This window comes from Syngnathus floridae, chromosome 7 (assembly GCF_059516105.1).
Source record: "Syngnathus floridae isolate MCC-2025c chromosome 7, RoL_Sflo_1.0, whole genome shotgun sequence".
Lineage (NCBI taxonomy): Eukaryota > Metazoa > Chordata > Actinopteri > Syngnathiformes > Syngnathidae > Syngnathus > Syngnathus floridae.
This window is the reverse complement of record NC_142419.1, coordinates 17,343,498-17,359,597: the sequence shown is the minus strand read 5'-3', so window position 1 is coordinate 17,359,597 and position 16,100 is coordinate 17,343,498. Positions and strand designations below refer to the sequence as shown.

Below are 16,100 nucleotides of genomic sequence, written 5' to 3'. Positions count from 1 at the left end.
TGTGGCAATGAAAGCAAACTGCCGAGGTAATTGTCAATAATCCCTTATTATGGTATTGTGCCCACGTTAATGATTCATGAGCTGCCACATTGATGTAGGTCAGCGACAGAGGCTTTGAGACTACATTACCCAGAGAGCAACGGGACATCATCGCCACCACCAGCGGCGGCGGCCGCTCAGTGTGTCGCTCCGGTTCCAACAGACCAAAGGCGTCCTCCACCGCGCTGTGTCTTCCCGGATACTCTCCACTCTTCATGGGATATATGCACACAAACTGGCCCCCCCGACAGCTCTTTGCTCCGTGGGTCAGCGACAGGCCGGACAATTGTGCCCTGAGCCAAGTGCACGTCAGCCGGGGTGGATTTGTTCAGACGCGGAGAGATTCGCCCGGTGTTTTTGACAGCTCGACGTGTCTAAATACCGATGGAGCTTTTTTGGACATCTGGATGATTGGCAAGACAAGGGACTTCACGCAGGCTTGCGTGGATGCAGCCTCACGCCCATAACAAGTCGATGGATGTTGCTATGCCCACGGTGCAGGTCGGGTTACGGTGAATATTTATCATAGTGAACTATTCGGATGTGGCCTAAATCACTATTATTATTGAAATATTATAGGATGGAACGTGGCCTTAATTTATGGTGCATCTTATGGTTGATGCTGATCAATTATTTGTTCATCCTGTGGTAGTGTCTGTCTATCTTTAAGATATCCCCCCCCCCCCAGACATTTACAGAATCCTTCTCCTTCACTGATGGATAAGCTAACACAAAAATGAGACGTCCATTTGCCATCATTCCTGGGTTTGTTGTGTTCACACTGACCTGCTTTCCAGCCACGGATTAAATTAATTAATATGATCGGACCCCCGATTGATGGAGTCTGTCCGGGGTTCGTTTGAGCAGCAGGATTTAGTCCGGACCGGACTTTTGGGATGTAGGGCACAGAATAGAGATCCATCCATTCAGCCACCCATGCCTCATGGAGATGGCTGACGGGGGAGGAGCGTCTACACTGGATAATGAGGACCCCCACTCAGAGGATTGCACTCGGCTCTGTCAGGGTCTGTCATTTTTACTGGTAGTCTAAACCACAGTGAGTCCCCCGCAAGCATATTCCAATGACAGTCCCTTTTGGATTCTCACAATTCATGGAAAACAGCATGGAGCCCTATTTGTCTTCTAATGTCGATCTACATGAACACTTAGCATATTAAAGATCATTGTAAGAAGTTATAAGTCAGTGTTTTAAAAAGGATACGGGATATGCCTTAAGAAGCCAACACACGTGCAGTTTTTACACCATTCAATGTCCATCGGGAAGCAGGGATACTCTCATGCTTTTGGAGTTTGACCTCATGTCCATTGTACCTGAATGACCTGACCCTTCTGGGAATACGCGCTTGCTCCACAACCACGAGCGGAAAGGTTATCTGTTTCAACAAGATGCGGGAATGGGGGCACGGCACTCCCGGTTCTTTAATCCGCTGACTCCCTTTACCCCGCTACTGGTGGTCTCGGACTCCTCGTTGATGGGCCTGAGTTGACAGAGTGTCCATGAACCCGTACGGCAGAGTGAGCAACATGGCGGCCCCCCTCTCCTGCACCAGCTGTGGGGGTTGCTGCTCCCCACCTCCCCCGTGTCTCATCCCTTCCACGGCATCCTCCATGACCCCGCCACCCCTCATGTGCCCTGCCCCGGTCATGCAAGTGGAGAACGGCAGTAGCTGGAACTCATCCTTTGGCTCCCCGGAGTCTCACCACGACTGCACGGCGCTCAACCCTTACTGGACGGCGGTGTTTGATTACGAGGCCACGGCAGATGAGGAGTTGACCCTGAGGCGCGGGGACCTCTTGGAAGTTCTCTCCAAAGACTCTAAAGTTTCTGGCGATGAGGGTTGGTGGACGGGTAAGATCCAGGACAAGGTGGGTATCTTTCCCAGTAACTATGTGACAAAGGGGGACGCTCCAAACTACCAGCAGCTCACAGTGGATGTGGGCGAGTGCCCTTTGGAGGTGGACTTTTCCGAACTGCTCCTGGAGGAGGTTATCGGAGCGGGTGGTTTTGGGAAGGTCTACAAAGGAATTTGGCAAGGGGATGAAGTTGCGGTCAAGGCTGCGAGGCAAGACCCGGATGAAGACATCAGCGTGACAGCGGAGAGCGTCCGCCAGGAGGCCAGACTCTTCTGGATGCTCCGGCACCCTAACATCATCGCCCTGCGTGGGGTCTGCTTGCGGGAGCCCAATCTGTGCTTGGTCATGGAATACGCCAGAGGCGGGGCCCTCAACCGAGCCTTGGCTGGTAAGAAGGTGCCCCCGAGGGTGCTGGTGAACTGGGCTGTGCAAATTGCCACGGGGATGGACTACCTTCACAACCAGGCGTTTGTACCCATCATCCACAGAGACCTCAAGTCCAGTAATAGTGAGTACTCATCGCTTTGTAGTCTTAATGACTTTGAAGATCTTTAAAGACTCGGGAAATGGGAGCAATAGGAAGAGCAATTTGCATTTCCATCTTCAACAATACAACCAATATGGCTGTGTTGATTTTGTGTCCGAGTGACATGTTTGCGGTCTTAATGTTCACTCTGTGGTCACAACAGCGGCACAGACGCATATTGACCCTTAGGAACTACACTGAATACACAATCCATTATGCACTCGCTGACCTTGATATTACGACACAATTAATATTGCATCATGTAATATCACATAAATGCCGGGAAGTCAAAATTCTGGTCTCCTTTGGCCAAGTTCTCCGGCCATCACCCATCTGCTCCTCCCCGTCCGTACGCAAGGAGAGCAATTCTGCTCTGCAACTCACTGTGCTATTTTTGGTCCTTTGTGCTACTTGCTGTTTTAAAGACGCAGTTGTTAGCGCAACACACAAATGGCACAAAAAGCGTGAACGCATGGAAGCGCATGGGAGATGTGGACGGCGGCGTGCGTTGATTTCCTCTGACGTGCTTGATGGTGGGGGATGGAGACGAGAGTGTGGGAGGAGAGTGCAGGATGCTGACTAGAGGGATCTTTTTTTTTTTAAAAGGGCGAGAGACGGTTAAAGAGTAGCGTAAACAACGACATTGCTGATCTGCAGGAAAGATCATCGAAATGTCTTTACTCTCCCATAGGTGGCTCCAATAACGATAAATGTGACCAAATGTGACCATGGGATACGATTATACATGACGTTGCTTCTGTGCCACTGAGTCACGCAGCTTCTAGCCTCTATCGGCCGCTCCGTTAAATGTCAATGCCCTAATTTAGGCTATTGTCTACTTGTAAATAACCAAAATGCCACTCTGTTTTAGTCAAGTCTCGAACCCGCTCTTAATACCCCGCCGTGGAAAATCTGTCAATATATTTTAAATAAATAAAATTAATAAAATAAAAATTATTAAAAGTAAATTAAATTTAAATAAATAAATAAATGAATAAATAAATAAATATGTATGTGTACTGTGAAGTTTAAGTGTTCTGGGGTCCATAGAGCGCATGCATGGAGGTTATAAAGCGTGAATGATGCGAGTGACGGGAAAGAACAAGAGAAGCGGAGAGCGGGGGGTAAACAGTGGTTCATCTCCGTTTTGGGTTACACCTCAGCTCATTGTACGGGTGCAGCGCTCTCAGGTGTCCTCTTCAAACCATCCACCACTTGGCACGGGTGAGCGTCCCCAGAGTCTCTCCTCAAACCTTCCTTGGTCCTTCTTCCATGCTTCTTTAAAGAAGTCATCAAAAGCCAGAACTGTTTTTGTTTTTTTTCAAAACAGAATTTTATTTTTGGCTCACAAGTCAGATTTCCTCTAAAAATGACCCGCTTGTCTTTTTCAAGTCACGCCAGTGTACTTTTGTATAGTCTGGCCGGGAGATAATCTGATTACCATGACCTCTTTTCGAGTGATGTCACATCACGTTTGTGAGCAGCCCACTCGTTGGCTTCGTGGTCATGGTTTACCTGTCACCCTGATCCCCCATCAGCCTCAGGTTTCTTAACCGCGTAGGGCACCGGTCCCACTAGATTGCATAAAGTGGCCATCTTGTCATTGCTACGCACTAATACAGTTTACTCATCATGTCGGAGAGCTTCATCATACCCGTCTATAAAATGTTCCTTTAATTAAGAATGTTAAAATATGAGATTTGAAGGATGCATCTGGGACATCACAAAAAAATGACTAATTATTTTGTGAACATTTGCGACCTTGAACAATATTCAGGGCCTTCAAAAACACTCAATCGTTGGCCTCTTAGCTGTCCTATAATTTTTCCTCCTTTTAAGAGTCAATTGGAATGTTAGCTCGACTCAAGGACAAGTGGGTGACACGATGAACTTTAAATATTCATAAAAATGTCCAATTCATGTCTGTTTTTGTGTCCCCACCCGTATCTTCATATTACTTTTATGATTGTCATCAAATGTTACCTAATAATTCCACGGACCATTAAAAAAGCTGTTATGATGGAGCAACACTTGTTCTACCGATTGTTTCAAAAGTGCGTGTATGCACGCTCGCATGAGGCCGGACGCGTGAGCGAGGCTGACATTACATGCTGTTCGTACCGCTTCAAATGGGAGCCGTGTTTACATAGTCAACACTCATCTGAATAGAGGGAGCCCTCATGTCCCCAGGCAGGCTTGTCAACTCTCTTTTTTTAGTCTCATTTCATCGGGAACAAAAACACAAACGTCTGTTTTTCGATTAATCGTACTTAAAATGGCTAGCAACAGTTCCAGTAAGTGTTTTATTAGCTGCTAATCAGATTAGCGAGGCGAGATGTTAGCCTTTATAATACGACGCGGCTGTGAGAATAAAGGAAAACGGGACTGTTGAGGAAAAGGATTAGAGGGGTGGCCGGCTAATCCCTCCGAGAGTGCTGGACACGGTGACTAAGTTAGACGAGTGCGAAGGGCGAGCAGTTTTTTGGGAAATAAGATACCGTTAACATCATATCACTGTCCTCGTGGATTCGCGAACAATTAGAAAACAATCTGTGTATTCTCTGCTCTTATCCAGTACAGTGCATTGAATATGTGGCCTTGTGTGTGTGCATGGAGGTCGGACAGCAGGACACGCTGGCGCTGGAGCCCACACTCTCCATACCACACACACACACACATTCAGCACAAACACATGTACACATCGCCAGAGAGCAACAATGACCCCATTCTCACACCGCAGCCCAAGACAGAAAGAGAGCATGGCTCACAGTGGCAGAGAAGTCACTGCAGGGGAGGAAGAGGAGGAGGAGGAGGAGGAAGGAGCAGCCACGGGCAACTTGAGGCAGGGAATGAGAGAGTGGAGGCCTGGATGCAGGCAAGCAAGCAAGGAGCAAAGCAGGAATGTTGAAATCCCCTGGAGGCTCGAATGGGAATGAAGAGATGGATGGATGGGAGGGAGGGAGGGAGGGAGCAATGGAGGGATGAATGCAGCCATGGGGACATGTATAACACCAGTTTGACTTTTGTGTAGGGGAACATTGTGAAACATGCCACAGGCCATAATGAGGGACACATAGCATGGTAAGGAATTGTATAGAAGGAAAAAAAAAAAAAGGATGAACCATGCTTAGTTTGTCAATTGATCATTTTCCTGGATCTAACATGAAGAATAAGAAAATGAAGCGGTCAATTTTTTGTCAAGGGTTCTTAATGCTGCAATAAATAAATAGATAAATAAATAAATACTCATATTGAGCATTTTACATGTTTCCCGAAAATCGCTGCATTAGTATTGGCCTCATATGAGAGTTTCAGAAATGATCTTGAGCTTGCACTTTGTCCTGTTTGTTGCTGTGTGAACACAAGCAGGCTTTGAACAGATGTTTCAATCGCGTTGTACTGACACTGACACCAGTCATTAGCCTCAAGTGCACACCATCCCAACACGATACACAAATGCGTGCGCACGCAACAACTGCGACTATTTTCCCCACTGGTCAATAAGTTGATTGGAACCAACCAACCAACAACCCCCCCACCACCTCTTTCACTCTACTGCATTGCAGTGCAGACCAGACTCCCTGTGGACCTGCAAGATTTCTGACACACATTCTCATGCTCCATTTTTGGCACGCCAATGTGCATATTGATACAAGGGCCTTTCTCACCATATTAAAAAAATCTGTAACAGAAAAACTGAAACTGCCAAATTTATATCCAATTGTCTCCGACATTCACGAGGGGAAATAATAATCCGAATCCTAGCTCAGACAATTGCTGACATTTGAAAAGGACATGAGTGGTAGACTTCAGTGAAGACTCTGAGTTCCCCCCCCTGCTGTACCTCCTGGCCTATTAGTATGTTTACTCTTCTATTAGAAGGTCATTGTTGTTGTTTGCCAGCAGCCTGGCACGGCGAGTGTCGACTCGGGCCAAACGGAGCGGGTGCCGGGCATCCCGCTGGCCCACGGAGACTTTAGCCACACGCATGGGGGCACTTGGATAGCAATTGAGCTACTGAGAGTGGGCTCAATCTTTTCTTACATTTTTTTTTATAGGAGAATAATTGAAAGTTTTATTACTGCAATCATATTTTAGGGTTTTGTCAGTAAATGGCAATGACATTTTCATCCATCTTCAATACTTAACAAATACTTAAAATATCAGTCAGCGTAAACTAGTGTTTTAAAACCTTTTTGAGCAAAAAAAAGGAGTGAATAAAATACAAGTAAAATAAAATAAAAAAGAAAATGTAAATAACATGTTTTCTTTTGTTTATTAAAAACGATCAAGGGGCCACTCAGAGTGCGGCCGGGCCCGCAAGTCACCCACGGGCCACCGGTTGCCCATCCCTGATTCATGCACTCAAAACTGACAAAAATGGCTCAACTCAAGTTCTCACTGGCTCAATCTGTCATACTCTGTATTGAGAGTAGCTTAAGATAAACGGATTCAATTCAAAGTGACGTCCCCCCCACTCACTCACTCCCATCCCATACCACACACTCCATCACTCCAAGAGCCAAGAAGAAGCCTCTGCATTTAAAAGCTCCAAGTTTCCCAAAAGAGGTGGGCGGTCAAGTCACACGAACTTGGCAGCTGCGTTTGTGTGCAGACAAAGTGAATGACTGCAGGGTAAGAGTGTGCTACAGCGACGGCGCTTTGGAGCCGAGCCTCGGCGCCTGGTGCTGGTCCAGCCAAATTGGGGTATCAGTAACACGCGCTGTATGGGAAGAGACCCGCAAGATGCTCGTAAAGGCTTTAACTGGAAGTAGTACAAGATGTAATGACAATACTGCGTGAATGTTGCACATTCAAGGTGGGGGTTAGAATCAACTGGGCCATGTTAAACAATAAATTGTATGTGGAGCCTGAAACGCTATTACAGGGTCAGTGTTTTCCTATTGCAGCCCGTTGGTGGAGATGCTGACTATTTGTTTTGCCATGCTCCATTTCTTAAGTCTGCATTCGGCCGTGTCGCTCTGGGTGCAGCGGGAATTATGAGAACAGACGAATAACAACACAAGAAAGAAAATAACAAAATATACAATACATGCTAAATTATTTTAATTTTTTGCCATTTTAAGTTATTATAAATTATTATGAATTATATTATTTTATTATCATTATTATTTATTTTTTACTTATTTGATATTATCAAGGGCATATTTCTTGCTTGATGCATTAGTGTGCTTGAACTCTAATTGAAAAAAGGCAGGAGCATAAAAGTAGCGGGAGTCATTGAGACACAAAGACACGATGTGCTGCCAGCAGAGGGACAAAAGCTCAGCCTCCAGTCATTTGTCCTCTTTACCTCCGCATCTTTTCATCCCATCCTTCTATCCTCCTTCCCGCTCATGCATGTCGCTTCTCTGCCCAAACGTCCATTTCTTTCTTACCTTTTTTTCTGCCCCAGTTTCCCAGCTGCAATATCTCGCCCGCCTTCCTTGGCCTTGTTTTCTCCAGCCGGCCTCTTCATCGTCACCATCGAGGCACCAACACTTTTGCTTCCTTGTCTTCTTGCAGACTAGAGGGAGGGAAGGCAGATGATAAAGATTTACCCATTGAAATGAAATGCCATTCATTCGTTCCAGCCATTTTGGACTATATAAAAACAATGAAAGGCATTATTGGCCATGTTCAGATGCTTCCGGTTGCATTGTAACACAGTTTATATGCCAGCATGTCAAAAGAGATGTTATTGGAGTGGAATGTGGTAAAATGGAGCAAAGTGTTGGAGGTGGCAGTGGGAGGTGATACATGAACTTGTTGAGTCGCTGACTTGGCGCCATGGCAACCCTTTTATACTGCTAAATATAACTATTTGCGTACGTTCCTGGTTAAAAATGTTCATGTGGTGGGACGAAAATGTTTCTCTACACTCGGCTGCCAGAATATTATGTTGTATTTGATCCTTTCGGCTTTTTAGTTCAGTGAAATCATCTTGGCATTCTATTTTCTAATTCTAATGCCAAGTGTCTAATGCTAAAGGAAATCACAGTGATGCATTCACAAACAGCAAATCAGCTGACAGTAAACAATTGTTGCAGCTTACTGAGCACTTGACTTCTTTGTGTGCTGTAAAAACGTATGCATGTGCTGCTGCCACCTGGTGGCCAAAGCACGCACAGCACAAGAAGTTATACAAACGGTTTATCAATTTTTTGTCAATGTATAATTTAATAATACATTTTACTGCGTGTGTACTTTTAGAATATTGCTTTTGTTTTGTTTTTCAAACGTGTTTACTTTTAGTGACATTTAGCTAGCGTGACCTCCGCCCTTATTACCATAACAACAAATTGATAACACAGCACTTGAGCCAAAACAACACGTAAAGTGGTTTGACACGTCTGTCTTTCACACACACATAAATTCCATAAAGACTGAATCCTTTTAGTTGAGCAAACAATGACACTGCAAACTTTAAGTGACAGAAAAAAAATCCAATTATTCAAATAAGATTATTAGAAATATTAGCTCTAAACAGAATTTTCAAGAAGCTAAAGGAAAGCTGATGGGTTTACGTGTTTTTAATTGTCATTGAGAAATTATTTTGACAGTTTGTTTTTGTATCAGTCCCTCTCAATTTTTTAAAAAAAAAAGTCATTAATGGAATAGTTTTCATCTCCACACTGTACAAAATTGAATACAAGAGCAAAAATGAATGACACGATGAAAGTATCAGTCAAATGCACGATGTCATCCATTTATTTGTCATGCGGCCTAACTTTTCATGAGTCACAATCGGCCAATGGATTGGCTGTGGAAAAACTAGGAACAGGTTCCTCCGAGAGTTTGTGGACAGAGAGGCACACCTTTTATCGCGTAAAGGCTTTTTGCCGTGCGTATTGACGAGGGTTATGTGTATGTCAACAAAAACGCTGCTATTTGTGTGTGTTTGTGCCTGAGAGGCTCCACCACCCTTTGCATAAGCCTGCAGATAAGAGTGAGAGTGAGAAGACAGACTCCACCTGCCTCCCAGTACTTGCAAAGTGTGTACACTCCAAATATTTCCATAGCCGGCTCGCACGCGGAAATAAAGGAGGAAGTCCGTACAGTATGAGGCGGGGCGGGATGTGGGGAAGAGCTGCATAATGCAAACGCATGAGTGCTGCTGTGTCAGCAATTTTTGGGAAAGTACAAAAACAATAATAGATTTGTTGCTGTTGTTTTCATTAAATATTTTAAATAACTGTAATACAGTGGTGCTTTGAAAAAACAGCTGTTTTTTTGCCACGCAATTATTTATTGCATATTTTTTGTATAACCACAGCTTTCCATTCAGAATCCATTTAGCTTAATGCTAACAAACAATGCAAAACACCATAAACGGGCTAATGAATAGCATCAGTGTTGGACAATTATTCCATTGTGTATTTTTTAAATGAGTGTCACAGTATAAAAAAAGGAAAAATAGTGAGTCAGCATATTTAGGTGATTTGTGCCATTGTGCGTTTTTCAGTCCTCATTCTGGAGCCGATGGAGCGTGACGACCTGAGCGTGAAGACCCTGAAGATCACCGACTTCGGCCTGGCGCGGGAGTGGCACCAGACCACCAAGATGAGCGCGGCGGGCACGTACGCCTGGATGGCGCCCGAAGTCATCAAGCTCTCCCTCTTCTCCAAGAGCAGTGATGTTTGGAGGTAGGTGCTGCACTCCTTATTCCTCTTTGTGCGTCACATTCAAGCTCCATATGTGTGTGTCACAGTTTTGGCGTGCTGCTGTGGGAGCTGCTCACCGGCGAGGTTCCCTACAGAGAAATAGACGCGCTAGCCGTAGCTTACGGCGTGGCCATGAACAAGCTAACGCTTCCCGTCCCTTCCACGTGCCCTGAACCTTTCGCTCAGCTCCTAGCAGGTAAGCTGGACCACCTTCACCACTATAGCTGATTTAATGGGTTGAATATACATTCAATTAAATCAAAGTTGCTGCTGTCTGGCCAAAACCGGTTCGAGCATGCACAATCTAATCAACGGATCGCTTCAAGCCATGTTGCATGTCTCCAAAAAACAAAGGGCTTTACTCAAAGCGTCAAATCTTTTTTCATCCTTATCTTAATCTCATCCATGCTCATCCTTTAATGTCACGTTCAGTGGGTCAGTGTGACTTCAGTGAGGCGTTGGACTGATAGCAGCAGCAGCAGCAGCAGCAATGTGAAGGTGTGATGACAGTCGTGTCGTGTGCGCTTCTATCAACTGCGTTTGGCTCGGAATGGACGCCATATGTCCGCGCTCTTCCACTTCACCTCATTCCTGGAATACAAACGCTATCTTTTTTTTTTTGTCCCGCTTCTACACTCACCAGTAGAAAAATAATCTAATGGCAAATTTACAAAGTTTTTGTTTTGAGCCATTCAGAGGTTGCTGGTATGTTTTGGGTTGTTGTTGTAACCGGAGATTGTTTGTTTTGTCCCCCAGAGTGCTGGAGCCCGATCCCCCACAGCAGGCCCTCCTTCACCAGCATCCACCGGCGGCTGCTGGCCATCGAGCAGTCGGCCATGTTCCAAATGCCCCTGGAGTCATTCCACTCCTTGCAGGAAGACTGGAGGCTGGAGATCCAGCAGATGTTTGACGAGCTGCGGGCCAAAGAGAAGGTAGGTGCCTGAGGGCAGGAAGGGGTGTGGAGAAGAAAAAAAAAATCATTCCCGTCTCTCCCCAGGAGCTGAGGTCTTGGGAGGAGGCGCTGGCCCGGGCGGCCGAGGAGCAACGAGAGCAGGAGGAGCAGCTGAGGAGGCGAGAGCAGGAGCTAGCCGAGCGCGAGATCGACATCGTGGAGCGTGAGCTCAACATCATCATCCACCAAGTGTACCAGGAGAAGCCCAGCGTGAAAAAGAGGAAGGGACACTTCAAGAAGAGCAGGCTGCTCAAGCTGAGCAGAGACGGCAACAGCATCAGCCTGCCCTCTGGTGAGTGCAAACAAGTATTGCACCCAGTCAGACAACTATGTTTTGGATATATTTTTTATATAATGTGTGTCGATGTGCCCAAAGGCTTCGAGCACAAGATCACGGTGCAGGCGTCGCCCAGCGTGGACAAGAGGAAGATGCCGGGGAGCGAAAGCACCACACCTCCCGCCAGCCCGGGTGTCATTCCTCGCCTTCGAGCCATACGATGTGAGACTCGACTGATATCATATGGAGCAGTGCCACCTCAAAAAACTCAACTAGTTTGACCTCCTTCTTAGTACATTTTGTAAATGATTGTGGCTGTTGAAATGTTCGACAGTGACGCCAAGCGACGGCAGCAAGACGTGGGGCCGCAGCACGGTGTGCAAGAAGGAAGAGATGTCGGCCGGCAAGAAGAAAGGACGAACGTGGGGGCCCAGCTCGACCCATCAGAGGGAGAGGGTCGGGGGCGAGGACAAGTAAGCAAGCCTTGGACTTGGCCAGTATCTTGAAATTGAGCAATTGATATCGCCATTTATTTTTTGCATCCGTCCATCCATTCCTCAGACTGAAATCGCTGAGCGAGGGTGGCAAAGTGTGGTCATCCAGTGCCCCGAACCTGGGAAAGTCCCCCAAGCACGCACCCATGACGGTGGGCTTCTCCAGCCTCAGTGAGATGGGTGAGTCGCTTGTTTGAGTTTCAACCAAAATGCTCCCAATCAACCTGCCCATCCTCCATTTTGTCCCTCAGAGGAGTGCTGCGAGTCGGAGGAGTCGCCGGGTTCCCTGCAGCCCTCCGAGACCAGCAGCAACGGGGCTGCAGACGACTCGGGGTCTTTGTGGAGCACCCCGGGGTCCGGCGCGGCAACCGTTACGATGGGCTCGTCAGGCGCCAGCTCCACTCAGGGTTCCGTGGGAATGGCGGCGGCGCTGAGCCACCAGGACTCGCTAAGACGTTGCGGCCAGAGGAAGAAGAGCGACATGCTGCTGTTGGGTTGTGCCTCGCTGCTGGCCTCGGTGGGCTTGGGCCAAGACCTGATGCAGCTGGGCAGACTGCAGGTAAGGCTACATAAACTGCATGGATATAAAAAGTCTACACACCCCTCTTTCAAATGCCAGTTTTTACTGACCTTAAAAAAACAGCCACAGTTGTAACGAGGTGTGCACACTTGTGCAACCGCATTACTTCAGTTCATTTTTAACTTTTTTTTTTCCCTTCACATTGTACAGGTTACACAGGTCACAATAATGGTGAAAAAGTTTTGAAATGATCACTCAAATCTGTCAATTGAGTAGGGGTGTGTAGACTTTTTACATACATTTTTGATTGTCTTGTATGCGCTTGTACGGGAGCATTATGAGCGACAACCGTTTCGAAAGTGACAAAACCGTGTCGTCGTCCTCGTTAGGTGCTCCAGGACGAGCAGGACATAAAAGAGGAGCAGAGGAAGAAGAAGGAAAGTCTTTTCCAGCGCACGGGACGTTTCCGTCGCAGCACGTCGCCCCCCAGCAGAAACCTCTCCTTGTCCCTCTCCCGCCATCACGATTCCACGTTGCCCTCCCTGGACCCTTCCCCGTCTGTCACGCTGCTCTCCTTGTCCTCGTTGTCCGACTGCAACTCCACCAAATCCCTCCTACCTTCCGACATGGACGACTACCCTTTGACGCCGGGCAGAATGCAAGCCCCGCCCCCGACGGGCACCTCCCTCAACCCGCTGTTGGACTTGCGGACAGAGAGTTTCAAGAAGGAGCCCAACCAGTCGCTCACGCCCACCCACGTGTCGGCCGCCATGGCGTTCAATAGGGGGCACAGACGTACGCCTTCTGACGGAGCCATACGACCACGGGCGCAGACTCTTGTCCACCGCAGGACGCCGTCTGATGGAAGCATGCCCATGCCCCCTCTGGCGGGGGAACCCGTCATCAGAGTAACCAAAGGTAACTAACTCACTTAACTTTTTTTTTTTCTTTCAATTAATATACTGTATCCCATCGGACGTCGCAGGTGCGCTGGACTCCCTGGACGTCCCTCGCCTGCCGGACCCCTCGGCCATCTTCCCTCAGCCCCAGCGTCGAAAGGCCCCCGCTCCACCCGTTCCGGCTCCTCTCTGTCTCATCAGCCCCCTGGAGCGACCCAAAACACTGGAGTTCGCCGGCCGTCCCCGGCCAGCTCCGGCCCGGGCGCGGGGCGACCCGTGGAAGCTGGGCTCGCTGTCCGGAAACTTCAACTCGTCGCCGGGCGCCAGCTGCATCGGACCCCCGGGATCGGGGGACGGCGACAACGGCGCCACACGGCCCAACTTGATGGACATGGACGTGGAGGGGCAAAGTTTGGACCACACGGTACCTCTGTGCGGGAAGATTCAGCCCGCTGCCCTTTGCGGGCAACAGTACACATAGCAGCCCGCTTTTTGCACCGCAATCTAGCAACGATGACACTTACTGGAAGCCATTCCTTCTACTAAGGTGCGAAGAGCGCCCACCATTCTCCCAACAAACCCAACCACCACAGAAACGCCTCAAAAAGCCATTCATTCCGTCAACAGGTGAACTCACCTGCTTTCCCACCAGTAGACTTGTATCATGAACCCAAAAATTTGCTTCCCCTCATGTCATGCAAAGTTGTGAAAAGCCAATTCACTCTGCTATCATGCTATTATTGGATATTTTACTTAAATTTTAGTTTTCCTCCAAATCTAATGATTTTGGAGTTCTGAAGCTTATTCAGTATTTATTGGAATGTTACAAGAGAGAAAATTGCATAATAATATTACTAGGGGGGGAGATTTGCATTTTACAGGAGTAAAGTTGGAATATTAAGAGTGGGAGGAGTCTAAATTTTACAATCAAAACATCCAAATATTATTAGGGGACTGTATTAACCATGAGAAAAATCTAATTGAAAAATAATTTCATGATAAAAATGCATAGTTAAAATGTGATCATGTCCACATAAACAATTGAAGCAATAGTACATTCCAAATTCAATTAAAATTTTTATTTCATTTTTCCCTAATTTTCCTCTTTTAAAAACACACCTCTTAAATTGACTTTTGTATATGTACAACTTCAACGACCATATTCAAACACGCTGCCTTTTTGACCATTTACATCCACCATCCTTCTCCATTTTGTCAAAATGAGTCTTGAGCTGGCTTTGGTGGCATCGATGAACCTTTTCCTCTATCCACCGCCTCAGCATGGATTCATCATGACTTTTAAACAAATACAACATGCAACGTTAACCTCACAAGTCTGCTTTAAACCCCCACGACACGCATCCAGCCCGCCCTCGGTATCCCCCTCAGTACTGTCTCAGTCCCAGTGGCACTTTAGGAGTCTTGTTTGTGGGCCACTTGCAGCTGACAAATCACTTTGGACTTGTTACACTACTGTGCAAATAAGTGAGTAAGTGTGTATGTGTGTGTGTGCGTGCGTGCGTGGGTGTGACCTCCTTGTGCTCATGAGTATTTATTATGATTAAATTAATTGTTATTATCGGAAATAATTATTGTTACAATGCTTTTTTCCCCCCGTACATCTTTGTTAATACAACATGAAGGCAGGTGTGAAAAATGAGAATTCAAAAGTGTCATGTAATGAATGCTTGGTTGTGAGATGAATAAAAGGTAAGAATGATGATTCAGTGTCATTCATAAATGGATCTGTTGTACCTAATGTTTGCATGACTTGTTATATAAAGTGCAGTACCACATAATGTCGTCTAGGTGGCAGCAGTGTGTGCTATGATGTCATGTTTTGCAATCTATACTTCAATGAAGCGCTTTGTGTAGTCTAGAAACTACCTTAACAATGTCTTTAAACCCTAAAATAGCACCTTGAACCCATCAATTTCACAATAGATTATTTTATGTTATTCAATTTGTCAAATTCAAACTGTCTTTGTTTTTCTAGCATGCTTATTTTTTTCAGCAATGCCTTAAGTGTTAATTTAACCACACGTTTTTTTCAGTCTTATATTTTACATCTGCACTTTCACCAAGTTCTGTCACTTTAAGTTGCTCTCTTCAAAAAGGTCAATTGGCTTGGCAATGAACCCCGCAAACACAAAAAGAAAAAGAAAGATTAACAATCACCCGAGACAGTTCGTATCAAACGATTAAAGTTAATTTTAGATGACGAATTTTTTTTAGACATAAACAATGGCCATTCGAGAAAAAAGGGAAAACAAACATACCTCAATCCAATTTGTGTGTGGCTGATGCCGCTCCGGTTTGAAGCAACCCCAAACGTTTGCTCTCCTCACACCTGGAATTTCCAAACGAACGCCAGGAACAATAATCCACAATGAATCCAAATGAAGCCGTTTTTGACAGACTAAACTCTATATAGTCAATTTCTGTGGCTGATAAGGGAGTTAAGATGTGTTGAAAGTACGAAAATAAGGTGACGGAGACTTCTGGAAGTTCCCAGGCACTTGACAAGTCCCATACCGTGTTCAAGTTTACCGCTGGTTTTAATATTCTTCCTCGTACAACGCATGAAAATGCATGAGAGACCTCTAGTGGCATGGAGGTAAATTACATCAACGCAAAACATGGCTCATACAGCGACCACCAATCAAACGTCCTTCTAGACGCCGGCCAGTTGCCTAGCAACCGTCTCACTGCCATGGTGACGTTATTAAACTGGACTACAATGAAAAGAAAAGGGTACAAAGAGAAGAGGGATGATTGTGAAATGGATGAGGAGAGAAAGACGGAAGGGCCAACACACAAACACACACAAACACACAAACACCAACCCTCTTTT

At 46.2% G+C, this 16,100-nt stretch overlaps 1 protein-coding gene and 1 long non-coding RNA gene across 2 annotated transcripts; one reads left to right on the top strand and one right to left on the bottom strand.

The window, feature by feature from the left end:
- Positions 1–140: 140 nt before the first annotated feature.
- On the top strand, positions 141–14,967 carry map3k10 (mitogen-activated protein kinase kinase kinase 10). Its single transcript, XM_088381616.1, has 11 exons — positions 141–2,422; positions 9,906–10,086; positions 10,152–10,300; positions 10,861–11,036; positions 11,102–11,348; positions 11,433–11,555; positions 11,668–11,806; positions 11,895–12,007; positions 12,079–12,386; positions 12,737–13,265; positions 13,333–14,967. The coding sequence occupies exons 1-11, from the start codon at positions 1,558–1,560 to the stop codon at positions 13,725–13,727; spliced, it is 3,225 nt and encodes a 1,074-aa protein (XP_088237742.1). The 5' UTR covers positions 141–1,557; the 3' UTR covers positions 13,728–14,967.
- LOC148395714 (uncharacterized) lies at positions 5,408–15,868 on the bottom strand. Its single transcript, XR_015859566.1, has 3 exons — positions 15,526–15,868; positions 7,840–7,967; positions 5,408–7,163 (listed from the first exon to the last, which is right to left on the bottom strand). It is a non-coding gene; the product is annotated as an uncharacterized LOC148395714 (long non-coding RNA).
- Positions 15,869–16,100: the final 232 nt, after the last annotated feature.

Coding starts and splice junctions, on each gene's coding strand:
- map3k10 (XM_088381616.1), top strand. CDS start 1,558: ATGAACCCGTACGGCAGAGTGAGCAACATGGCGGCCCCCCTCTCCTGC. Junction 11,807..11,894: donor AGGGTCGGGGGCGAGGACAA/GTAAGCAAGCCT, acceptor TCCATTCCTCAG/ACTGAAATCGCTGAGCGAGG. Junction 13,266..13,332: donor CGTCATCAGAGTAACCAAAG/GTAACTAACTCA, acceptor CGGACGTCGCAG/GTGCGCTGGACTCCCTGGAC.